We start from the raw sequence: 25,722 nt of genomic DNA on the forward strand, positions 1-25,722 counted from the left end.
GAGGGGGGGCAGCGGGAGCGAGGCCGCTGCAGCAACAGTTTGGAGGGAGCCGGGAGCCTCGCGGGGAAAGCAGGGCGCGGGCGCGGAGGGGGGGCGCGGGCAGCGCGCGAGGGGCGGGGACGCGCGGGGACGGGCGGGGACAGGCGGGGACGCGCGGGGACGCGCGGGCGCCGCGCTCCGAGCTCCCCGAATGTGACATCAGCGCGCCCGCCGGCGGGGAGGCGGCACCGCGCGGAGCTCACCGCCGGGCACCGGGGCGGCGGCGGGATGTCGGCGAAGGAGAGGCCGAAGGGCAAAGTGACCAAGGACAGCGTCACGCTCCTGCCCTGCTTCTATTTCGTGGAGGTAGGTCGGCGGCCTGGGCATCCTGCGGGGCTGCGGGCAGCCGGGGGGATTGGGACCTGGCCCGGGGGCCCGGGGCCCGCAGCCCCCGCCTGCCCCCCTCCCCCCAGCCTTTGGGGGCTCCCCCAGGGTGCCCGGGGCGCCCCCGCCGGTGCCTCCCGCTGCGCTGCGCGCGGCCCGCGGGCAGAGGTACCTGTGGGAGTGCGGGCCGGGGGCGGGGGCGGGGGCCGGGGGCGGGGGCGGGGGTGCGGGCCGCGGGCCGGGGGCGGGGGCGGGGGCGGGGGCCGGGGGCGGGGGCGGGGGGGGGGGCCGTGGTGCCCGTATTCCGGGATTTGCGTCTTCCATCTGCCAGCCTGTGTCTAGAAATATATGAGCTTCTTTTAAGAATTCAGATGCACACGGCGGTGCCCGGTGTGGGCGGCGGGGGTGGGGGGGCACGGTGCTGGGACTGCTGATTGCTTTATGACCAAAAACACCCCAGAACCGTAAAACCCTTCTCCCGGCCTAATCACCCGCGGTGCTCACATCGGCTTCTAAAATCGGGTCTGCAGATCCAGGCATCCATCCACGGGCTTTTTCCCACGGTTGGCACGTACACATGTGTACACACGTATGTGTCCCTGTGTGTGTGTGCGCGGATCACAGACGTGACATCATCTGATTTTGCCTGGTGTGTCCTGCGCCGAGCAGTGTCACAGATGAGCGTCCACCTGCAGTGTCTCGTCGCGAGCCTGAGCCACCAGAATGCAGCACCTAAGGGAGGGCGGGTGTGTGGGAGGGTGGCAGAGACTGACAGGTGCAGCCTCCCGGCGCCAGGCCCCTGGCATTCGGGTGGCATCTTCCAGCAGGCGGTTCGTCGCATCACAGGTTTAGTGAAATCAGGGGGTGTGGGGCATGAACCTGCTCCGGGTGCCGGAGCCTGCATGGCACGGGAACCCTAAGGCTGACGCTGAATGATGAACCCCCTCCTCCCCGTCTCTCCGCCAAATATGGAGGCTCGGCGCTTGCAAGCGAGGCAGAAGGTGGATCCTGCATTTGCTGGGAAGGGGCTCTGGGTGGTGAGGGGCGGTCCCTGCCCTGACACCTGGGGCGGGACACTGCCAGGCTGTCTCCGCGGGGAACGGCGAATCCGCAAGTTTCTCCTAGGAGTCGCTGGTTGTTTTCAAGGGTTTCGCTTTTAAGAAAGACGCTTGTGGTCTGCACACGTCTGAGAGAAACGATGGGCGACCCCTACACCCCTGAATCGGAGAAGGAAAGAAGGCGTCCTGCTTATTTAGAGTAGTTAGATTCGGCGTTGCCCTTCCTCTCTTCATAAGGGACTTTGAGGCCGTGAGGGAGGCAGTGTTGCCCAAAGATGATAAAGGTTTTCCTAAAGGAGCACGTGGGCAGCAGGGAATCCCCGGTGAGAGGGCAGTGGAGCAGGGGCGCCTGCTTCCCTGCGGCCCCCGCCGGCCGGTCCCCACGGCTGACCCGCGCTCGGGGCCAGGCGCGCTCATTCCCTCTGGGCCCAGCCCGCGCGGCCGGGGAGAAGTCGGTTCCCCGCTCGGGTCCCCACCCAGGACAGAGCCCACCGAGGTCAGCTAGGGCCGACTGCACGTGGGGACGGCCGCGTGGCTTCGAGGAAAACGCTTTCCCCGAAAGAGAGGGCGCGGACCGGGGGTCAGGGCTGTGCCGGTGAGGAACCGAGGTGAGCGCTCCCGAGGCACCTGGCACCCTGGGGTGCTGGCCCCTCATCGGGAACGTCAACAGTAAAAATGCCTCGGGATGCGTTGGCAGCTCGTCCCTGGGAGTGAGCGTCTCACTGACGTTACTTCTCTCCTGGGGGTGGGACTAGCCCAGGCCACGCGTCGCTCTGACCCACTCAGTCGGCCCCCGGGGACGCCTCGGCGAGCCGGCTATGGGACAATTCCTCGAAGACAATTCATGGCGTTGGGTGAGCATTCAGGACGTTTTGTCTTGGGGGGGAGGTAACAGCCCCCAAACTGGATTGCGAATGATCCCCCTGAAGCTCAAATGCATGATCAACTGCTAAAGGTCCTCTACGAATGGGGGCGACATTGGCAGGAGGCAGTGCCAGCTCCTGGGGATGACTCACTTGCAGGCGGGGGACTCAGTGTGAACCCCCCCGGAGGGTGGGCAGATACAGCAGGAACTAGCGCGTCAGTGAGATGCTGGAAGGTGGGGACACTTCGCTTTACAGCAGAGCCTTCCAAGGCCTTAGTAGTTAAAATGGAAAAGTGAGCCCTGGGTGGTGTGGTTCAGTGGTTAGTGTACACCAAAGGGTCTCGGGTTCGATTCCCCGTCAAGGGCACATACCTGGGTCGCAGGTCGATCCCAGGCCCTGGTCGGGGCACGTGTGGGAGGCGGCCAATCAATGTGTCTCTCTCACATCTCTCTCTCCCCTTCCTCTCTCTAAAAATCAATAAAATTTTAAAAAACAAGTTATCTTGTCCCAGTTCACCACCATCCCTGACGTTACGCAAACATGAAGCTAGTGGATAGAGTGCACTTTCCTTACGCCTTTGGTTTATGCAGGCAGCTGACTACGGGTAAGGAGGCCTGTGGTCGCCAGGGACGAAATACACGGGTATTGCTCGGCGATTCGGAAACGACCCTATGACGCCCAATGTGGCTCCTCACTTTGTGAGCCAGTTTGGCGGTTCCGTTTCGCACTGCTCAAGAAAGGTCAGGCGGGCGCAAAAGGAAGTCCCGCAACCAGCGCGTTCCAGGCCCTCCCGGGCGGGAGGGAAAGCGGGCGGGAAGGAATGCCCCACTGAAGGACAGGCGGCCGAGGGCTGCCCACGCCAGGGCGCATCGCCCGCGCCTGGAGTCAGGGAAGGCCCCTCGGGTCCGGCCCGCTGCTCCCAGGGGGGCTGGCTGCCTGCGCGTCTGAACGCGTTTCCCCCCGCACCCGGCAGCGACACTCAGCCTCACGCTTCCGCGCTCGTTGCTTGTCCTGTTCAGAGACGCGCCTTCACATCAGCTCTGCACATAACAGAAACAAATGCTAAGTTACCCTTTAAGCCAAAAAGAGACAGGCTCTCGATAAATCAGTGGGAAAGAGATTCTTTTCATTTAAACGCTGTGCTTTATGTCTAAATACACTTTTTTTTTTTTTTCTAAAACCTTACCAGAGGACATTTTTTCCATTGCTTTTCAGAGAGAGTAGAGGGAGGAGGGAGGGAGAGGGAGAGAGAGAGAAACATCGATGTGAGAGAGACACATCGAATGGTTGCCTCCCGCAGGCACCCTGACCGGGCTGGGGACAAGCCTGCTACTGAGGACATGCCCTTGACCAGAAGTGAACATTAGGCCCTTCGGTCTGTGGGCTGCCGTTCTAACCACCGCACAGAACGGGCTAGGACTGTGACACACATTTTTATTACTAATCCAACGTTCACCTTATGGAGGTAGACGTTTGACCTATAGGCAAAGGTATTTTTATGGGGCTATAAATACAGATAGTTCGAAATGTCTTCTTTTACACGCACAAACACCTCTACATATAGACAACACAAACGCGGAGGGAGCAGAATATCATCTCTTTCTCCAATAAGCATAAAATAAAAGTATCTGAGGCATTACAGGTTCAGAACATTTTAAACACAACAGACTTAAGAGTATACAGAAAGTTTTCACTCATTTGACTATTGCGCTTGACACTGGATGTGTTTCAGGGCGTGGTTAATGCAGGTCGGTCACTCTGGGGTCAGTGACTGGGCAGTGTGTCCGGGAGTAGCGGCCATTGCTTCTCTGTGGCCCAACTACCTGCAGAAGCTCAGGACACTTCATGGGAGCAGAGATGCCCTGGGTAGTCCATCTGGACACCAGGTCTTGACATCGTAGTCTCTTGACAAAACCTTCATACAACTGTTTTCTTCCCAGTGGAAAGTGTCCCCAGATTCCTAATTAGCAAACACATCAATTCACAAAACTTCTGTTCTAGCTCATGTTCCACGTGCAAAGTATATAACTCATGTGGTCTCCTTGCCGGGGAATATAGTTGGCTTATGTCCTTTTACATAAACTTTAGCAGCTGTCGGAAGCACAAAATCCTAAGATTTCTGCACTGCACCTACCAAAATAGTAGCTGTAGATTTTCCCCCTTTTCTGGATAACAGAGAGAGAGAGTCTCAGATTACTCCCAGCCCTGCCAGGGTGGCTCAGCTGACAACGCTTTCCTCCAAGCCCTCTGATGGAAAAAAAAAGGGCGGGGGGGGGGGGCAGAGAACAGAACAGATTCCTGAGTTTTAGAGACTCCACGAGGACATTTCCGCAAATTCCAAGACCAGACACTGAACGTGAACCCTGCCATTGGGAGTGGGATACTGCTCCTGGGTGCCACCCATCCCACCGCGTCTCCATGGCCAAGTCACTCAGAACGGTCTCCGTCCTGCTTTTCTCACACAGGAGAAAATACCGGCTCCTACCTGCCTCCAGTTGAGGTCAGTAGGGTGGCAGGCCCTGGGCACCCATTATCTTTGATCCCGAGAACCACCCTAGAAGGCAGCAATGTTGTGGGAAGGTAGTGAGCGCCACGGGGGTGTATTTATCCTCAGATGTTAATCATCAACATGTAATCAGAGAGCTGAGTCGCTTTCTGGGGACCACAGCAGTGGAGTGAAGGAGCCAGGTCTGAGCGCTGGTCCGCCTCCAGCTCCATCCCCAGGACCTACTTCCGAAGATGACGCGGGACTCAGGGAGCGAGTGGGTGGGAGGCCGACCGTCTCCCCCGTGGCTCGGCGAGCCCCTCGGGGTCTGACGGGAGGAACTTGGGGCACGTCTGGCTGGGCTCCGCCTGAGCTGTGGAACAGAGTTTGTCTCTTCTCTCAGCTGCTGGGCTTGGCTCTGTGACTGCTGCCCCCCCCCAGAGTAACGGATGGAATTGTGCCCTGGACAGGTACATGGCACAGTGACCCAGTAGGTGCCTCTTTTGGCTGTTTCTCAAGCAAACTCTCTTTTTTTTAAAGAAGAAAAAGTGTCTCATTCCAGAGCGAAGTCTATCAAAACCACGTACTCCAAGAACATCTGCTTGGATCCTTTCTCCCGTCACAAATGAGCCAGGAATGGCTTGAAAAGGTTGACGGGTTATCTCAGGACGCATGGTTACTATCGGCTCGGCGCTGTTCCTAATTATGACTATTTCTAGAATTCCTTAGATTAGAAGGCTTCCCCCTGGACCACAGCGCTCCGAATACAGGTCGTGCTGATTCTACGTGCGAACAAACTGGCAGCTGTGGGAAGCTTTATCTAAATCCCTAGGGTGCACATGGCATCTCATGAGGCCGCGTGGCATTAACCAACACGTTAAAGCTGTTAGGGAGGGATCGCCTACTTTTCCCCATTGCCAGGCTCTCTGGAAAGCCCGGGCACAGCTAAAGATCAGAAGCTCGGACGCGATATATTCCTATATTCTCGTTGCCTAATTGCCCACCGGTAATTTCCCAGGTACTTCCCTTGGCATGAGGCTCTGACAGACAGGAGAGAAGAGAAAACAGTGGAAGGGTTAGAGTACAATTTATACCATTGCTAACAAAATACCTTTGCATTTCCCATTACAGTTTAATGTAATTTGCTCACATACCTGATCTCATTGATCCTTAAATACAGCGCAGTAGATGTTACCCCTGCTAACTGGGACTCAGGGAGGTCCCAGAACTTGCCTAAAATCCCATGTTGGCCACAGGCGAAGAATGGATTTAAAGTGGGAAATGCCTGGTGATGAGCACCCCGGCTTTCCAGGGTTTCTCCCAGAATTGATTCGCTGAGAAAAGTACGTGCGGGTGACTGCGGCCTGCGCGGTTTCCTCGTGCTCGAGTGGACTTGGGAACGTGGGCGCCAAGGTCGCAGTGCTCATCTGGACACGATTAGCGTTGAGGTGCCTTTCCTGTCGTAGTCAGACACTCGTTTGTGCTCATTGACGTGAAGGAGGCTAATCGCCTTCCTATCTGCTGTAAAGAGATGGCGTCTGCACCGTCTTCTAAGGCTGGCATTAGACCGTTTAGGTATAAATTCCCAAGCAGTGAGAATGCCGGGAATTAAGATTAAAATCAGTGTATTTGGGGGGAAAGATGAACAGGGTGTGGTTTGGGAGTGGGCGCGAGGAAATGTGCGGATCCGCTGTCTACGACTTACCACCCCACCCGGAGCCTGGGCCGCGGGCCTGGCCTCGAAGCAAAGCCGCCACTTAACCAAGTCCCATCACGCGCCAGAGCCTGGTCCCTCCGGTCGGACTCCAAAGAGAAGTCAGAGTTTCCATTTTCATAGAAAACTGCTTTAGTGACGTAAGGCGCCCACGCCAGCAAAGGCAATTGTTTAAGCTATGGTAGGGCAAACTGTTAGATACCGATTTTTCACTGTTAGAAAATAATATAAATTTTTACTTGGTCCGTCCGCTTATTACCTTTGGAACCCTGGGCGAGTCACTCAGTTCCTCCAAGCCTCAGTCTCCCCGTTTGTAAAACGGAGACAATATCGTGGGCACGTTCGTTCTTGTGACCCTTCAAGTCTATAAAAATTATAAAAATTATACAGCCTGGCTAACAGTTTCTCCCGCAGACTCAGTCCTGGTAAGTGAGCTTTGTCTTTCCCACTTACCTACAGCCCACCCCCCTGCTTGTCTAAAGTAAACTTTCTATGTGGCTTTAAATGTTACTAGACTCCCTGGAAAGGAGTTTGTTTCCCTGATTTTATTTTTGTATCACTCATTTAGGAATGTTTTATAATGTGCATACAGTGATAAACGAATGCGTTAGAATATCATGTATAAAAACAAATGCTAATTGGAACGCATGCTCATTTTTTGAGAGAAGCGCCCACACACATGCTCACACACCCCATGCAGACCGCTTGCCTCTGGGACTATGACCCCCCCGTTTCAGGGGATCTCAGAGACTCTGAGTTCAGCGCGGTGGGGAAAACGGAGATGAATGGAACCAACCTGTGCTCCCCGAGGCTGAGAGCAAAGTGAACTCTCCAGTGAGAAGTCAAGTCTTCCTTATGATCAACGCGCTAAAAATAAGTGAGCTGTGTGACCCAGATAAAACACCAGGGTAGATTGCACGAAATGTTTCAGCGCGATTGACAGCACTGTAGGTTTATTTGTCTTTTTTAAATCGGTATAAAAAATCAGTATTATCTAGCCAGTGTAGTCTTTTGGAATATATCTTTGATCCGCCCTGTTCTCTGACGCTTAGAATGTTCTCTTTAAAAATCGCTCTGTCTTCATTACTCACAAGCTCCTCAGCAGGTGGTAATTATAAGGGTCAATCTTTCCTTTCTGAAACCGTTTTCAAACCTTCGGATAGTTTCCCTCCTCTGTATTAATGCACAAAAATCATGTGGCTCATCCTTTGTTCCCTTGATACAACATAACTGGAGAACAAATGTCCTCATGCACGATTATATAAACCTTTTGAATCTCTTTTAAATATCATTTTAAGTGTAACTGAAAGATGTCTGTGTGGTTTTATTGTGTATATCTCTATGCCAAAATTCACACGTGCCATCTGTGAAATTTCTTCCATTAGAAAGAAAGTTCCGTGGTTGAGCATTTCAAAGATGAAAGATGTCTTTGAAGACAAATATGTGGGAAGTAAACATTGTGACTGAATTCATTACGCTGTCCAGTATAAATTACGGCATAGGAAGACAATGTATAAAATTATTTTTCCCCAAGCAGTATACGTATTTTGTCCAAATCAGTCTTAAAAACAAATGAATCTATAAAACAGAGTAAAAGAGACTCTGGCAGCCTCTGGGTGGTTGGGTGGGGTGGGGAAGGTAAAAGCGAAAGTGGGAGACCAGTTAGGAGGTGATCCGGGAGCAAAGGTGGCTCAGAGCCACCTGCTCGTACAGGTAGGTGAACCGGAGGCATGTTTTTGGTTTTTTTAAATATATCTTTATTGATTTCAGAGAGAGGAAAGGAGAGGGAGAGAGAGAGATAGAAACATCAATGATGAGAGAGTCATTGATCGAGCCTACACCCGGGCATGTGCCCTGACCGGGAATCGAACCCCGATCGCCTGGATCCCAGGTCGACGCTCACCCGCTGGGCCACGCCCGGCCGGGCTGGAGGCGTGTTTTGAAGGCAGAAGCAATAGTACCTTCGGCCCGGCAGGTGCGGCTCAGTGGGCTGAGCGCCGCCCGGTGCGCCGAGAGGCCACCGGTTTGATTCTCAGGGCACTTGCTCAGGTTGCAGGTTCGATCCCCAGCGGGGGGTGTGCAGGAGGCAGCCGATCGATGTTTCTCTCTCCCTCGCCCTCCCTCTCTCTCTCTCAAATCAATAAAAACGTATTTTTTAAAAAGTCTTTATTAAAAAAAGTAGTACTTAGGAGTGACTTCAACTCTGCAATTGGGAGGCAGTGGTGAGGGAAGGGGGGAAGCAAGCGCGCTCGGTTCCCCCCCGAGACGCACGGGCTCTGGGCGCGACCCGCGTCAGAAGGACTCGCTCCGTGTCCCCCCCAGCTGCCGATCCTGGCGTCGTCGGTGGTCAGCCTGTACTTCCTCGAGCTCACCGATGTCTTCAAGCCCGTGCACTCCGGCTTCAGCTGCTACGACCGCAGCCTCAGCATGCCCTACATCGAGCCCACGCAGGAGGCCATCCCCTTCCTCATGCTGCTGAGCCTGGCCTTCGCCGCGCCCGCCATCACGGTGAGAACGGGCGTGCCGGGCCGGGAGACTAGGAAGGGCCGCGCTGGGTGGCAGACGGGTCACAGGCAAACGGAAAGTGAGTCTAGGTCTCGGCCCAGAGAGACCGAGCCCTTGCGAGACTTTGACAGCGTCCCGTGGGTTACCTAACGGTTCAAACCACGGGCGCGAATGGTCCAAGAAGGTCATACGACTGCAAAAAGGATGGTTCTCTGAGGGTTGCTTTTATAAATCATTCTGAAAAGCGTTTGAAACGGCATCATTCTGGAGTGGCTACTGTGGCGTTTCTGGCCCACCTGCTCGTTAATGCATTTTCCGTGTGTTTATAGGGCGTCTGAAGCGCGGGGAACTGGGGGGAAATGAATGATTTTTAGCCAACGGTCTTTCTTCTCGAAAGTGCATGTTGATATTTCTTCGTGTTCCTTTTTTTTACTAGATTAGCACTTTTTATTGACTCTGAGCACCGCATATCAACGACTATAAAGAGGGCACAACTCCCATCACACACACACACACTCAGAAAACACTTTGGATTCAGAACAGGCCCCTGCACTTTAAAATATGTAACATAAAAAAACGCCCTCCACTACTGGAACGGAATTAAAAACATAATGATTTTTACTTTGCTAACAGATACATGAATAACATGCTTTTTGATAAATTCATTAATAAGCCTTCCCACCATCTCTCGTGCCCCCAGAATCCTACCTAAAGGACCATAAACACGTTTCAAGGTTAATAATATTTATTTCTAGCAGGAGGAACTCTTACTTTGCTTTCCTCATGCTCATGAATGTCAGAGGAGGTGGTTACTAAATAAAAAGCTGTGTTTGAGCAGTGTCTGTACAACACTCCCCGAAGAACTGCCCTACCCCGGTTCAGCACATCAGCAGTTTCAGCGGAGTCTCGGCGCAGACCTAAATCTATACTTCTATTAGCTGTGATTTGTTTTCTAAACTTTTCCCCCTATATTAAATAATCATAACATGCTATTTGTACTACAAATAAATCACACCAACTGCTCTCAGAAGATAAAATTAGAACTTAATTTCCCAAAGAACTTTATCCTACGTAGAAGGTCTCAGAACGCTTTGAAAATCAATGAGTTGTTTGAGCTCCAGCGACTCCGGGCTGATTGGAACCATTAACGATGTGCTTGGAGCAGCTGAGACTGAGACTAAGACAACAAAGTTAAAGTGCTCTGTTGCTCAGAACAACTTCAGTTTCCTGTCATCTCTTTAAGGACATGAAAAATCGGCATGTCCACTCCTTTTACAAGAGCAAAATGAATATATGCGTTAAGTCCATCACACTAGAAAGCATCTCCCCTAGTGGGGGTGCAGTGGACAAATGTATTGATCGGTTTGTTTGAAACAAAATAAATAAAAGACTGTATGACTGCTGATGAGCCTGCTGAGGAGATTCTACCTTTAAATCACATGAAGTCATTTTGAAAACTCACATAATGACAACGAGATCAAGGTTAAATGACTGGGAGCGTGAGGAGAAAACTGATGAGCCCCTTGGAGGGAGGGACCGTTGGGTGATGTCAGAACACTGACAAAAAGAAAACCTCTATCTACAGTCGAGCCAAATAGCTGAGAGCCCAGTGTGGACATCTGCAGTTTCAGCATATTGAGCAACTAATAAAAATCTCCTGATATCTCAAGGTCACTGAGGCCACGGCTGTTGTGTTGCGTGATAAGACACATTTTCCTGATGGCACAGTACCAATAAATTCTCCTTTTTAATTTATCTTTATTAAAGTATTGCAAAGTATGTATCTTTATGAAAGTATTGCAAATATATAAATTTTTATGTAACCTAGTGTTCCCCGAGGAGAAGGGCGTCATCATTACAGGTATAATTAAAAAGGGCCAAAACTATTCACAGGATTGTTACCCAAGACATGAAGACAAATCCACTCTCTCTCAGCCGTATGACAATGCGTTTCGGGAATGAGTGGCTGATTTTCTTGAGACGATCAGCTTGAGACAACCGTTCTATTATTCCATGTGGTGGTGCGTCAGCAGAACATGGACCTGTGTGTCTCCATGCCAGCCTTAAAGAGATGATGTAGGATGGTGCTTTTCAAGATGTAGAACTGACTCAGTGTTCAATGATTTGGAAAAGAAATCCTCTGGCTTATTTCTCTACGATTGATCTTAAAAGTCTATCATGTATGCCGCATGGTTTTCACACATAAATGGTTATAGGTAGAGTTTCATTAAGGAAATTATTTTTATATAAATTAAGATTCTTTATAATTGCGCAGACACCATAGTACCTAGAAAACTAACTATAGCAGATTGAACATCTGAAGCAGAAAGTCAAGGGATCCCTGTCTTGAGTTTTTAAAAGCCTGTCATTTTAAATACTTCGTAAAATAAATGTTAAGCTGGAATTGAGAACTGGGATGTTTCCCCTGGAAAATCTCTTTCAGCCCCAATCATGGTTGTAATATTTAAAGTGATGTGACCACTTACACTGGAGGGACTGCCTGCATCTCACGTGACCCTGCTGTTCTCAGCTCCCCGCGTTTACGCAAATCAATTCTAACATCACAATAATCTCTTAGGCACAGTAACCCCCAAACTCAATAATCTCTTAGGTACAGTAATCCCAAATAGTTCAGATGTTTTGCATAAATAAATCTCATAATTTCAGATCTCGCTTCTCTTATAGAGTGCCTAGCAGCCCAAGCGCCCAGGGTAATTAGCCAACGACAATCCCACAGTGACGGTAACAGGGGCGGATCCCGCAGCGCCGGGCCCTGAGCTGCCACCGCAGGGAAACCCCAGATGCCATCACGCCCTTGGCCGGCACGCGGGGCTCGGAAGACCCAGCCGGTGCCCTCCCGTGGCCTGACCGCTCCGGAGAAACCCATCGCGCCTCCGACGCCGTTCGGAAAACAGCCCTTCGCGTGGCGGGACTGTGTGTGCAGGGGTAGCTTGTCCCCCCCCCGGGCCTGCGCCCACTCTGCGCCCTCCTGTCTTGCAGATCATGGTCGGGGAGGGGATCCTCTACTGCTGCGTGTCCAAAGGAAGGCCCGGCGCCGGGCTGGAGCCCAACATCAACGCCGGCGGCTGCAACTTCAACTCCTTCCTGCGAAGGGCCGTCAGATTCGTCGGTGGGTGCGGGAACCACAGAGAGAGGGGATGGGCGTTTTCAAATAGAAATGTTGTGTTTAATTACAGATATTAAGTCTTTAAAGCTATAATTTAGATGTGTAATTTCTGGTACACGATGAGTTTTATATTATACCAAAAAAAAACCCCACAAAAAACCAACCTGTTCATGCACCCCAATTTGGACTTTGCATCTGAAATGTGCTATTTACAGTTACAGTCCCTGCTTTGAGAGCTAGGTCAACATATTTTTGCCTTAGATCTAGCACATATTTACTTTAAAATGGCTTCGCTGGATCTGTGTTCATTTTTAAAGTGGAGCATGAGCGTCAGCTGGCCAGGAGGAATGGACAACTCTCGGGAAATGACTTAGGTCCCATCAGTGATTCCATGCCGGTTGTCTGGAATGTCTTCTTCCAGAAATTACTGCCCATAAGATGTCACTGTAGCCCTGCGTAGTGGCTATTTCTCCTTGATTATGTCCCCTAAGTCTACCTCCTATATTTTATGAGAAAACCCATAGGCCTAGCGAACCAGCATCTGTCTCGGACCAGCATATCTCCACCTCCGCCTCTTCTGGTTGGCATGGGAACATTTTAATGTTCTCTGAGTCACAGGCTTGTTTTTTTTAAGCGAGTCGAGAAGCTACAGTGCCTAACGCCAACACGAATGTTCTACAGTCATCCCCAGTAAGTCAGGAGAAAGTTGTTTTACTTGTAACCTGTCATCTCAAGGGAACAGGTGGTTTCATTCTGTACCTAGTAGATAATTAAATACAACCATCTCCCCACCAGAGGAAGAGTGGGGTCTGAATCATGGTCCAGACCCTGCTCGCTAAGCAAGGCACAGGGAGGCAGGGAGGCGAGAATGGCCCCGTGGCAGCGTCTCGGACTGAGGCGAGGCGGTAAAACTTAGAGCTGATCCCGGAGAAAATGTTCCCTAATGGCACAAAATGCTCCGGGAAAGAGGCACGTAACCTCTCTGAGAAGCCTTCCAGCTGTGAGGAGGGACCATGTCACTCTAGTGTCCCCAACTCCGGAAGCCCACCCTCGGGGATCTGGAGGTTCTCTCTCTCCAAAGGTAGAAAGGGGTGCGTTCCCCTCTTCTCTACACTCCCCTCTAAGACCTTGCCTGCCGCTAGGAGCTGGAATGTAGGAACAAAGGTCCCATGTCCAGGACCCCAGGTGACGGGTAGAGGAGGACCTGGTAGAGTGGTTGCTCGGTGACAAAAAGCAGAGGAGGAAAACGGAAGACAGAGTGGCGTGCGGGCCAGCGATCCTGGCCAGGGGGAGTCCACTGAGGAACCACCCACGTGCCGCTCACTACCAGGGGTCAGAATCCAGGCTGGGAGGTGCCAGGGAATCGAGGTGTCGAGACATGTAGAGGAGGCGGCGAGCTCAGGGCGTGTGCGTGTGAGCAGGGCCCACGCCCCAGGTGAAGGCCGGCAGGGCCGGAGCGGGACTGGTGGGCGAGTGCGGGAGGGGCCGCGGGCTGTGCGAGTCTAGACGCGGGACCGGCTCTGGGAGACAGAAGAGAGAGAGACCTGGGACCGGGAGACACCTGAACATCGTTTCTGAATTCCCAGCAGGCAGGCGGCTCAGGCCCCCGCAGCCCTGCCCAGGACGTGGTCACTGCTTCCAGGACAGGCCGCATTCCCGGTGTGCCGACAGCCTGGAGGGAGTCAGGACCCATTCCCAGGGTGTGGCGACTGTGGCTGGAGTTAGCTACGGGGGGACAGAGCCCTGGCAGCTCAAACATGCGAAGCAGTTTCAAATTATTTTTTATTCTGCTTCATTCCCCATATTTACCCCCACTGGTCACCTTGACGTGTTCCAGGTGCCTGACGCGTGGCCTGCGGTGAATAATATTGAGAACTGGCCTTAGTTAACCACAATGACAAAAACACCTCAAATGACTCCTTGGAGGACCCTCTTTGCCATTCTGTTGACCTTGAGTATCTGTTGAGAAGTTTAAGGATTATCTCTGTCCTCAGTCTCGAGATGGACTCAGGGAAGTCGATCTGGGAGATCCGGAGGTTGACGTGTTCACGTGTCATAAAGGCGGCTGACGGCGACCAGCAGCAGCGCCCGCCCTGACCTGATGACAGCCCCTCTCCTCTCGCTCCCAGGTGTGCACGTGTTCGGACTGTGCTCCACGGCCCTCATCACGGACATCATCCAGCTGTCCACGGGGTACCAGGCGCCGTACTTCCTGACCGTGTGCAAGCCCAACTACACCTCCCTGAACGTGTCCTGCAAGGAGAACTCCTACGTCGTGGAAGATATCTGCTCAGGGGCCGACCTCACGGTCATCAACAGCGGCAGGTGAGGGAATGTTCCTCCTCGGTGTTCGCCGGTCACTCCCAGCGAGGGGGTCGCCCGGGGCAGGCATTTTTCGGTCGTAATGATTTTGACTCTCTTTTTCTGCTCAGTTCAGTGATCTCTTTGGTAACATACCGTAGACACCCATGGGTGGCTCGTTCCAAGTCTTCCCCTCTGTCTCCGAATTTCAGCCTCGCGCTTTCCCACTCGCCTTCCTGCCGCCAAACCTCACTCGTGGTTTGTGATCCACCCTGGACTGTGCTTTTCGGTTGTCACAGTCGGTTTATCGTAGGTTTTAGGAACTTTTGCTTTTAACCAACATAGTTCTAATAAGAACGAAGAATGATCGTTTCTTCCAGTCGTTGCTCTTTGCAGCCGTCACCCCAGTGCGGCGAGGGGACCCGGCAGGGCCAGCATCTCCCGCGGGGAGGGCATCGCGGGCCTTTCACAGGAACGGCGCTGAGCCGGGCTCGTGTCGCCTCTCAGTTCTCCAGAGGGCGGAGCAGGGGTTAAAGCCATTGCTGTTGCCTTGTGGCGCTTCAGCCGGGCGTCTGAACCGCGCGGTGGGTGTTCCCCAGACGGTGGCTGGTGGCGGGTCTGAACAGACGGCGTAACCTGACTGTCTTCCTTTGGCAGGAAATCGTTCCCGTCCCAGCACGCGACCCTCGCCGCCTTCGCCGCTGTGTACGTGTCGGTGAGTAGCGGGTCTCTCCCGTCGGCCTGGGTCCTAGAGAAAGTCGGGAGCGAGCGCGGCCTCCTCCCGGGCCCTGCACGCAGCCCTGTGATGACGGGACGGGAGCCTTCAGTGCAGGTCCTTCGGCCCAGCATCGGGTGCGGAACTCGACGCTGCTGTGAACAATGCTGTAGCTCCAGCCGGCGTGGCTCAGCGGCTGAGCGTCCACCTGGCATCCAGGCGATCGGGGCTCGATTCCCGGTCAGGGCACATGCCCGGGTTGCGGGCTCCATCCCCAATGACTCATCATTGATGTTTCTGTCTCTCTCTCCCTCTCCTTTCCTCTCTCTGAAATCAATAAAGATATATTTAAAAAAAAAAAAAATCGGACGCTGCTATAAACAGTGTTGAAAGCCCTGGCCCGTGTGGCTCAGCTGGCGGGGCGCCGTCCTGTGCCCCAAAAGGCCGCTGGTTGTATTCCCGGTCAGGGCACGTGCCCAGGGCCGTGGGCCTAACCCCCAGTCGGGGGCGTGCAGGAGGCAGCCGATCAATGTCTCTCCCCCTTTCTTCCTCTCTCTCTAAAATCAGTAAGGACGTATTTTTAAAAAGACAATGTTATAGTAAAACCATTCTCCTACACAGCGGTGTCACTTACTATTTAGCCCAGCACCCATTTAATGTCACGTTACGCTTCACGGGGGGGCCTGTGGACCCCGTGAATGTTACAGATTCTAAAACTGACGGAATCGTGTCCAGTCCACGCGTCCACGCGCACAAGCTTGGCTTGCAGCGTCTCTGCTCCCGCGAGTCCTGGCTCAGGGTCATCTCATAGTCGCTGCCAGGGAATCATCACCGTAGCTGATTAATACAATAGCTCGTGAGATCGTATGCGTGAAATCATGACGAGCAACCTGGAGACTAAACAGTTAGTGGCTAATTGTGCTGCTTCCGTTTATTTATTTTTTCCAGACTCCCTCGTAGTCAAATGATGTTATTTATCGGATGAGCTCTCTTGCGCGTCCTTCCTCTCGGGTCCGGAACAGAGACAGGGCGGACGTGGAACAGCAACAGCGCTGCCGCGGTCAGACCGTGGGGTCCACCTGTTTGCGTGACGATAATTTCGTAGTAAAATGACCTTTCCCACATGACCTCTTTCTCCCTTTTTTCAGATGTACTTCAACTCCACGCTAACGGACTCCTCGAAGCTGCTGAAGCCCCTCCTGGTCTTCACCTTCATCATCTGCGGCATCATCTGCGGGCTGACGCGCATCACCCAGTACAAGAACCACCCGGTGGACGTCTACTGCGGCTTCTTGATAGGAGGGGGAATCGCTCTGTACTTGGTAAGCGACCTGCTGTCTCTAAGGGATAAGCCGCCGTTTCAGCAGAAAACCTGCACTTAGAACAGGTTGCACTGCGACCGTTGACTTGAAACATAATTTCCACGCCTGAGATAAACCTCTGGACGCATCTCCGTTCTAGGCCAGCGCGTATCCCGCTGTCAGTAAAATAACTCATTAAACTCTCACGTGGGCCGGGAAGTGTGATTTTAGAAGGGTGGTTGCATTTTAGCCTCACACGCGCACGCACAGGAGCCTGGGGCGGCCGTAATTTTACAGACGTAGGTTGTTAAGCTACCCTATGAAATGCTAAGTCCATGGGGTTCTTTTGGTTTGATTGGAAAAGTACACGGCAGCCACCGTCCACCGAAGTCGGCACACGAACGGGAATCTGCGCTTGCTTTTCCCTCTAAACAGCGCATCTCGAAAACCCGAAAATCCGGCAGGGTTTCGTTCAATCCTCTGCGTGTGAAAGGGTAAAAATCCTGAATCGGAATTTTAGTCTTTTCCAAATGTGCACCCCCCCAAAATCGAAAACAAGACATGGCGAGCCTGCGTGCGATTTAATAAAGATTTAACAAGATTTAATAAAATCTGGCTCCAGCTCAGGGTCATAGCAGGAAACCGACCAACTGTCATTTCCCAGCGTAAGACCCAAATTTAAACCGGGAAAGAACGCGGGGGCCCCCGTCCGGCGACAGTCTCTGCCCCGTCTCCCCAGGCGTGTGCTCGCGGGCACTGTCACCGGGCACACGTCCCGCCTCACTGCAAAACCCGTGTCATGAACGACCTGTCGCTCGCCACTTTCCGCGCCCCTTCTGCGCCCGTCGCAAGGGGCGATAGAGCTCGGGAGGCAACGTAAACCCGTAAGCCGCCCGAGGTGCCCCCTCAACGGGCGATTCCAAAGCCCAGAAAAAATTAATTGCCTTGAAAAACAGAAATTAATTGCCTCTCTCTCTCTTTGTCTGACTTTTTTCAAAACATGCAGGGGATTCAACGAACAAAAACATCCAGTGGGATGGAGAAAGGAGAGAAATTCCAGCTAATAAAATACAATGGGGGGGGGGGCGGGGGGGCCGTGAAAAAGGTGAAGGGATTAAGAAAAAAAAAACAATTTTTTAATAGCAGCCTGGTAGACAGACACGAGCATGTGGGGATTAGCAGAGGGAAGGGGCCGGGGGGGTCAGGGTGATGGAAGGGGGTGACTTGGGGGTGAACACACAATACCCCGGACGGATGGTGGATTACAGAAGCGTGCACCTGAAACCTGGATAATTTTATTAACCACAGTGTCGGCCTAGTATGTTCACTTTTTAAAAAGTGGGCTCCGTACTTCTGAAGGGTTATCCGGTGACTTGTGATGCAGCTGACACACGAGTCCCCCAGTGGTGGCGGGTTCGGTGGCGGTCGTGCGCCCTGCGTTGTCCGCGGTGTCCGGAGAGCGCACGTCGTTTGCGGGGTAGGGGGGCAGAGGGTCCCGGGGCGCGCGTCTGGCGCAGGCTCTCACCGTCCCTCCCGCCCAGGGCCTGTACGCCGTGGGGAACTTCCTGCCCAGCGAGGAGAGCCTGTTCCAGCACAGAGAGGCCCTCCGCTCCCTGGCCGACCTCAACCCCGACGCCGGCCGGGCTCTGGCTGCGAAGAACGGGAGCGGCCCCGACGGGATCGCGCACACCGAGGCCATCCTCGCCCGCAACCCCCGCGACGCCAGCTCGCTGACCAGCCTCAAGAGGGCCAACGCCGATGTGGAGATCATCACCCCGCGGAGCCCCATGGGCAAGGAGAACATGGTGACCTTCAGCAACACGCTGCCCAGGGCCAACACCCCGTCGGTGGAAGACCCGGTGCGGAGAAACGCCAGCATCCACGCGTCCATGGACTCGGCGCGCTCCAAGCAGCTGCTCACGCAGTGGAAGTGCAAGAACGAGAGCCGCAAGCTGTCCCTGCAGGTCATAGAGGCTGAGCCGGGACAGTCGCCGCCCAGGTCGGTAGAACTGAGGTCCAGCTCCGAGCCGTCCAGGGTCGGGGTGAACGGGGACCACCACGGGCCCGGCAACCAGTACCTCAAGATCCAGCCGGGCGCCGGGCCCGTGTGTAACAACAGCGTGCCCGGGGGGCCCCGCGTGTCCATCCAGTCCCGCCCGGGGTCCTCGCAGCTGGTGCACATCCCCGAGGAGACGCAGGAGAACCTGGGCGCCTCGCCCAAGAGCAGCTCCGCCCGGGCCAAGTGGCTGAAGGCCGCGGAGAAGACGGTGACCTGCGGCCGGAACAGCCAGCCCCGGATCATGCAGGTCATCGCCATGTCCAAGCAGCAGGGCGTCCTGCAGGGCGGCCCCAAGGCGGCCGACGGCGGTGCCGTGTCCTGCGCGGGCTCCGTCCGCTACAAGGCCCTGACGGACCACGAGCCCGGCGGCATCGTCCGGGTGGAGGCGCACCCCGAGAACGGCAGGCCCGTCGTGCAGATCCCGTCCACCGAGGGCGAGGGCAGCGGCTCCTGGAAGTGGAAGGCCCCCGAGAAGGGCGTCCTCCGTCAGACCTACGAGCTCAACGACCTCAACCGGGACTCGGAGAGCTGCGAGTCGCTGAGGGACACGTTCGGCCCCGGGGACCGCAAAAGGGGCAACATCGACGGCGGCGAGCACCCGCACCACGCCGTGGCCACCATCCGCGTCACGCCCGTGGAGGGCAGCGAGGTCGGCTCCGAGACGCTGTCGGTCTCCTCCTCGCGCGACTCCACCCTCCGGAGGAAGGGCAACATCATCCTGATCCCCGAGAGGGGCAGCAGCCCCGAGAACACCAGGAACATCTTCTACAAGGGGACCTCCCCCACCCGGGCTTACAAGGACTGAGCGAGGCCTCCGGTCCTCTGGGCAAGCGCCCCCCACCCCGCCTCACCCCCCCCAAAAAGACCACGGTTGGTTCTCCCCGCGCCGTGCCCCGCGCCCTGGGGAATCCCGGCACCCGACTGGCTCGCCCACCCTCACCGCCCCGGGACTCGGTGACTCTTGAGAGCGGAAACCCTCGAGCTCGCGGATCTCACGCCGAGGGGAGGGAAAAGCACAACGCGGACCCCTGGCCGCCCGGTGGCGCGACGTCTCCTGCACACCCGTCTCCAAGCTCAAGCGGCCTGCGCGGGGCACCTCCAGGCCGCGGGCCCTCCGGGGGTCCCGCGTCGCTCCCTGACCGTGCCAACCTGAGGGACTTGTCTCTTTCTAGTTAGCTGTGGGGACCCAGGGCGGGCTCCCCACCCGGAGGCCATGCGGTTTTATATATTTATTCGGCAGAGTCCGCGCCCGGGCACCCCGGCCGGCGCTGCGGGCTCACCCCCCTGAAGACGCTGGACCAGGGCGCCCCCGCCGTGGCTCCGCACCGTCCGCACGTGCAGAGGTTTGTGTGCATTTTTCCCCCTCGAAATTATGCTTTCTTCCACAACAGGAACTTGTGTATTTTCAGTAAAACGGAATAGCTAGTACTTTTCTGCATCATTTTATTTTTTATTTTCTGCGGCTTTTTATTTAAGTGTAGGCACTGCTGATAAAGAATCTGGCTTTTAGTGAGCAAATCTGCATAACTTAAAAAATATATATATATATCACTTTAGAGAGTCTTTTGAAGTGGTTGTGATCATATTTTGTATTTTATGGCTTGTCCTTTATTTATTGATTTGTAAATTTTTTTGATGTTATAGACATTTCCTTCTGTTTTTTAAAGCGGAAATAACCACTGACATTCCTTGAGCAAAATGTACTGCTGTGAATTTATAAACGAGAAATCCGAACCCAAACTCGACATTGTGGGTTACATCGCCAGCTGCGTAGGTCGCTATCTTAACGAGTAATCCAAGAATTCCACTTAGTTCCAGATGATCCACTTTTTTAAATATCCTGATAACCAGTAAGTTAGAGCTACCGTCGGTGGGTCTCACCTTTTCCCCTATTTTTGTCAATCCCACACCCACAGGAAGAGTCTGAAAGAAACGCAAACCGATAACAAAAGTATCTCACAGGACAAACTTAAGGATGTATTTTTTCAAAATATCTAAAGAGGCACCGTTTTAGTGCTTCGTATGCAAACGGCGGCCTTTGCCATCTGCCGGGAATGAAGCCTCCAGTCTATATCAAGGAAACGGTGTTACCAGTAAGGCGAGAAAAACGAAACATGTGGAGGTGTCTCCAGCTTAAAATTTTAAGTGTAAAGAAGTGTTTGGTTCTTGGAATGCAGCAGTAGGCCTTTTCTACACCATTTCTTACAGCTTCTCACCCACACGCGATGCTCACCGGGGGGGATCACAGGTAGCGGGGAAGCCGGCGACTAGGCCTGGGTTGGGTTTTCCGACCGGGCCTGGGTTGGGTTTTCCGACCGGGCCTGGGCTGGGTTTTCCAACCAGGTCCGGGTTGGGTTTTCGGAAAGAGCAGCGGGCAGTGCTTGGAGGCGAGAGCCTCACCTCAGCACCCGCTTCTGCAGGACAGGGGCCCAGCTTCCCAGAGCCCCGACCTCCCAGAGCTTAGGGATTTCAGCTGAAACCAGCAGAACTGAAAACCGTGGCAATAAAATAACAGATTCGACTACATCCCTTCTGGCAATTTCCTCCCCAGAGAGGGGAGTGGGAGCCCAGTGCTGCCTTCCCCACTTCCCACCGCCGCCCCTCAGGACGCTCCAGGCTCCGGCCGGTTTCCGGGGAGAAAGGCGGGCTGGTTTCAGCGCTCTGACCATCAGAACAAAACTGCAGCATTTCTGGTGCAGCGTGAGATTTCCTAATCTTTCCTACTTCTTAACAAAAGATTTTAAAGGACTTCTCGAGTCATTGAGGTTTTTGTTCTTTACATAAATCTTGATATATTGTTTTTCTACTCAAAGTGCCAAAGGCTACAGTTTTTAAAGACTTAAATTGTACCACATTGTTAAGGAAATAAAATGATAGCCGCTAGAACTCAGACCTCTGCATGTATATTTGATAACACATCTTTTGTAAAAATAAATAATAATAATTACAAAAAGTTTGTTTACATTCCACTGGTACCTTAATTTAAAATGAGAGAGGCTAACAGGTGGTATCTCTTCTTAGTGTTCTATTTATCTCACTTGCTAACGAGAGCACTTCTCCCTTGGTTAGGCTGTGCTTTACGGATGAAACCAAGTATTGAATAAAGAGAGTTAATTATCTTTTTAAAGTAAATAAAGTTATGGAAATATATATATAATATATATATAAAGTATCGTGTTTAATAAAATGTTACAGTGTTTTCCAAACTGATCCAGTTTGTAAAGTGCTACAATGTATTTTGTTAAGTACAGATCGAAGCTATTGTGTGAGTATATCGTGCTAACATCATAGAAATAAAGATTCGATTTCTTCATCAAAATTGGAACATTTGGGGGTTTTTTTTAACTTCAGAGTACGTGTGAATGGATAATAACTTGGCTTATAAGAAAACAAATGAAGAAATAAGAATGAATCAGAACTCATTGTGCTCATAATGGTTGAGAAGAAAGATTGTTGCGCTAGGAAAGGAAAGAACGTTTCTCAGACTATGAGCAGAGCAGCTCCCGGGGGCCTCACCAGCTCACAGACCCTTCACAGCATGACCCGCAGCCCCACCCTCCACTCCCTTTCCACCCCACCTACGGCTGCCACAGGCTGTGCTTCTCCGTGTGTGCGTGTGTGTGCATGTGTGTGCATGTGTGTGCGTGTGTGTGTGTGTGTGGTTTATTTTCAACTCTCTTTCTAGAAAGTCTTCACTCCCCTTTTTCAAACTCCTTTGTCCCTCGAGGCTAAATCTCAATCTTCCCTTGCACAACTTTAGAGCTGGAAGGATTTGAGAAATCACTTATCCTTTTAAGTATAATCACTATCATACCTTACGTTTCACACATGAGAAAAGCAAAACACATGAGAAGTGATTTACTCAAAGTCACACAATTGGTAGGTGTCAGGAGGGCATTGGGGGCAGTAAAGAAGTACCTTCTGTTTGTTATTTAACCCCTACTATTCAGCATGTTGCCCACCACATCAGTTGGAAACTCAATAAACTTTTGGAATGAATGAATGAATGAATGAATGAATGAAAAGTATTTTGACACCAGAATGGGTACATTTTTCAAAAAAAGCTAACCTAGCTCTCCCTTTTGAGAATATTTACAGATTTTTATTCTGCATGACCAAAGGATTCACTTAATCTTAAAGTTTGCACTATTAACCAACTTGATTAACAAGCCATTGAATATTTATTTACCTCACACTAAATTGTAAGATCTATATAAGCAGCTCCTAGCACAAGAGGTGCTCAATAAAAATGAGAAAAATTGCGTGTGTACAGAATGTTCTATCTACCACAAGTAAAAACATTATGAAAACAAGTGAATAACACTTTATTGCATAAAGCAAAGTATGAAGGATCTGCAAGGGAAGGAAACAGCCGTCCCTTTGATCACACCCTGACGCGCGGTTCTCAGAAACCCCCTCCGAGGCTCGAGAGCCAGACCCATGCTACTTGGATGTTTTTTCTTTTTCTTATTTGAAGCATCTCTTAAAAATGTTGACGTGATGCACGCCAGATTTTTTGGAACAAACTGTCTCCTCACAGTGATTGTTTGTTCAAGTGTCCCCGCCTCCACAGTCGTCTCCGGAGGGGGTGCCAATAACAAGTACCGACTTAATCTGTCATTTTTTAAAAAGGGCTCTTTCTAGTCAGCATTCACAGTTATTTTCAAACTCAAAATCAGAGAGTAGAGTCCGGGGGCCCCAGCGATGTCTTTGTATCGAGCACATCCCCTGGCCTCTTACTCCCGCGCAGTAACCCCTAGACTGTCACGGCAGCTTTCGGGGCTGTGCAGATTCTGCCCCTTCTCTGCCGGCCACCACCACGGCCAGGGGACGCGGGCGCTGAGTGCCGGGCTGGGGCGGAGGAAAACCGAGGAGAGGGGCCCGTTCCGGCTCCGGCCCTTTGTTCCCCACCCCAGCATATATATGACTCTACATAGACATAGCCAAGTAACCTCAGGAAATCACTAACACAGGAGGAAAGCACATTAAAACTGTGTGCTGAAATTAACTTCCTACAGTTAAAGAAGAATTAACCCAAAAAAAAACTGATTTCTTTTTTTAAACAATATGTCTATTGATTTCAGAGAGAGGAAAGGAGAGAGAGAGAAACATCAGTGATGAGATCGGCTGCCTCCTGCGCCCCCGACTGGGGATCGAGCCCGAAACCCAGGCATGTGCCCCGACCGGGAATCGAACTGCGATCTCCTGGGTCCTAGGTCGACGCTCAACCGCTGAGCCTCGCCGGCCGGGCAGAACCTGACTTGGTGACAGCATCTTAAGGTGGGCGGCGCCTGGCTTCACTATAGCCGCACACGAGGAGATGAACCATAACTGTAAACTGCGTTTCCATCTGTTGTCCTTGGGAAAAACCTGTTTTGTATTTTTCCAATAACGACGAGGCGTTTTGAGGTTTATTGATATCTATTCATGAGACTCGCGTTTTTACTTACACTTTCACGGTGTCTGAATTGATTGCTGTTTTAGTTTCCATGGTAACTCTGCCAGTCGCCTGCTATAAATAGATATTTTATAATAATAGCAGGCTTATAAAAGTTCGATTTCTGAGTGCCCTTCTGCAACGAGAAGCACCCGAGAAAAGAAAACAGCCTGTGCTTCAGGGTTTAGGGAAACAGACGTCTCTTACCTGTCGGTGCGAAAACGGGCGGCTAACGTGGGAAACCGGCGTAGGTGCCGGCTAGCAAGAACGCGCGGAAAGAAAGGAGACTCAAGTATGAAAACAAAAATGCACGCTTGGGACATGCTATTAATTTTACCCCATTGAAAACATCCATGGTATCTTTTTTTTTTTTTTTTTTAATATGTTTTTATTGATTTCAGAGAGAGGAAGGGAGAGGGGGAGAGAGAAACATCAATGCTGAGAGTCACTGACGGGCTGCCACCTGCCCGCCCCCCCGACTGGGGATCAGGCTCACCCCCCGGGCATGTGCCCTGACCGGGAATCGAACCCCGATCTCCTGGATCCTCGGTCCATCGATGCTCCACCGCTGAGCCACGCCCGCCGGGCTCCATGGTATCCTCTTAAGTGACATTTATTAACCAGGCATCCGAGTTGCTGAGTCAGCCCATCACCCCAATCACCCCAATCACTTTCAGTCAAAGAGAAAGCCCGCAGCTCGCTTGAAGCCTATGAAACTCTGCTCTGCTGTGAACGAGCTGCATTTTTATACCACATTTGGTCTTGGCCCTAAATGCTTTCTAGGTACCAGACGGCCGAGCGCCCCCTCGAAGAAGGGGCTTTTTCCCTTTAATCAGAGTAAGAGGGGCGCCTGTAGGTGTCTTAGGGAGGGAACCCGAAGATCAAAAATGACTGTGTTCAAAAATCTCTATTTTTATGGGCGGGAAAACATTTGAAACAAAATACTAATATCATGCGACCCCCGGTCAAGCTCCTCTCTTCTTCGGGAATTTGACTGTAAGGGTCATTGGTACTAGACTTTCGGTAGGGTCACGACCGGATCAATAAGCTGCATTGCCCGTGCCCCTGTAGGAAATGCTGGCTGGCAGGCTCGTGGGCGCAGGACGCCTTCGCTTCCTCAGGACTGACCGAGGTCCTTTAGGGAAACGCCTGCTTTGGCGCGGTGTGTCCTAAAGCGTCTAGGCCACGCGCCCGTGGGGCCCCGAGCGCCGCTCTCTGCGTAGCGATACCCGGGAAGGCCTTGCTGTTCCCACAGGCCAGCGACGGGGAGCTTTCACCCAGGCCCCCGGCGCATTCACAGCACCTGAGCTGGGGGCCGGGCCGGGCAAGGCCCAGATAAAACCAAGCTACCGTTCAAATGCTGAAGGTAATTCCGATTTCAGCCTTCGGGACGCGTGCCCAACAGAGGACCCCGGCGCCTTCGTCATTTGCATCTTTACAGAGCGTTTTACGCACCACACGCCCGGCCAGCAAGACCCGAGTTTAAGACGCAATGGAAACCGTGTGTGTCAGTGGGTCCTGCTCTCTGAGCGCCGCACCGGGCACAGTCGCCGCGGCCCCTGGCGTCGCACGAAGCCGCAGCCGCAGGAAAGGACGCGAGCTTGAGACTGCGCGTCCTTCAGGATGCGGGCCCGCGGCCGCCGACCCTGACGCCTCCTGTTTCTCGGCGACGGCGTCCTGCTTCTCTCCCGCACCGAAGGAGCTCGAGCTCGTGGTGGGAAACGGCTTTCGCGAGAAGGAAGCGCCTTCAGTTATTTGTCCCAGTTGTTCCGGCCAAGCCGCAGGGGAGTG

General features: G+C 52.8%; 1 protein-coding gene across 1 annotated transcript; it reads left to right on the forward strand.

Moving 5' to 3' along the window:
* Window positions 1–205: 205 nt before the first annotated feature.
* Window positions 206–20,225, forward strand: PLPPR4 (phospholipid phosphatase related 4). The gene is made up of 7 exons (XM_081121262.1): window positions 206–345; window positions 8,809–8,994; window positions 11,992–12,121; window positions 14,248–14,443; window positions 15,077–15,134; window positions 16,283–16,456; window positions 17,977–20,225. Exons 1-7 carry the CDS (start codon window positions 268–270, stop codon window positions 19,297–19,299), a joined length of 2,145 nt encoding a protein of 714 aa, XP_080977388.1. The 5' UTR covers window positions 206–267; the 3' UTR covers window positions 19,300–20,225.
* The last annotated feature ends 5,497 nt before the right edge of the window (window positions 20,226–25,722 follow it).

This window comes from Miniopterus schreibersii (genome assembly GCF_964146895.1).
Source record: "Miniopterus schreibersii genome assembly, chromosome: 19".
Lineage (NCBI taxonomy): Eukaryota > Metazoa > Chordata > Mammalia > Chiroptera > Miniopteridae > Miniopterus > Miniopterus schreibersii.

Coding starts and splice junctions, on each gene's coding strand:
- PLPPR4 (XM_081121262.1), top strand. CDS start 268: ATGTCGGCGAAGGAGAGGCCGAAGGGCAAAGTGACCAAGGACAGCGTC. Junction 8,995..11,991: donor TCGCCGCGCCCGCCATCACG/GTGAGAACGGGC, acceptor CCTGTCTTGCAG/ATCATGGTCGGGGAGGGGAT. Junction 15,135..16,282: donor TCGCCGCTGTGTACGTGTCG/GTGAGTAGCGGG, acceptor CCCTTTTTTCAG/ATGTACTTCAACTCCACGCT.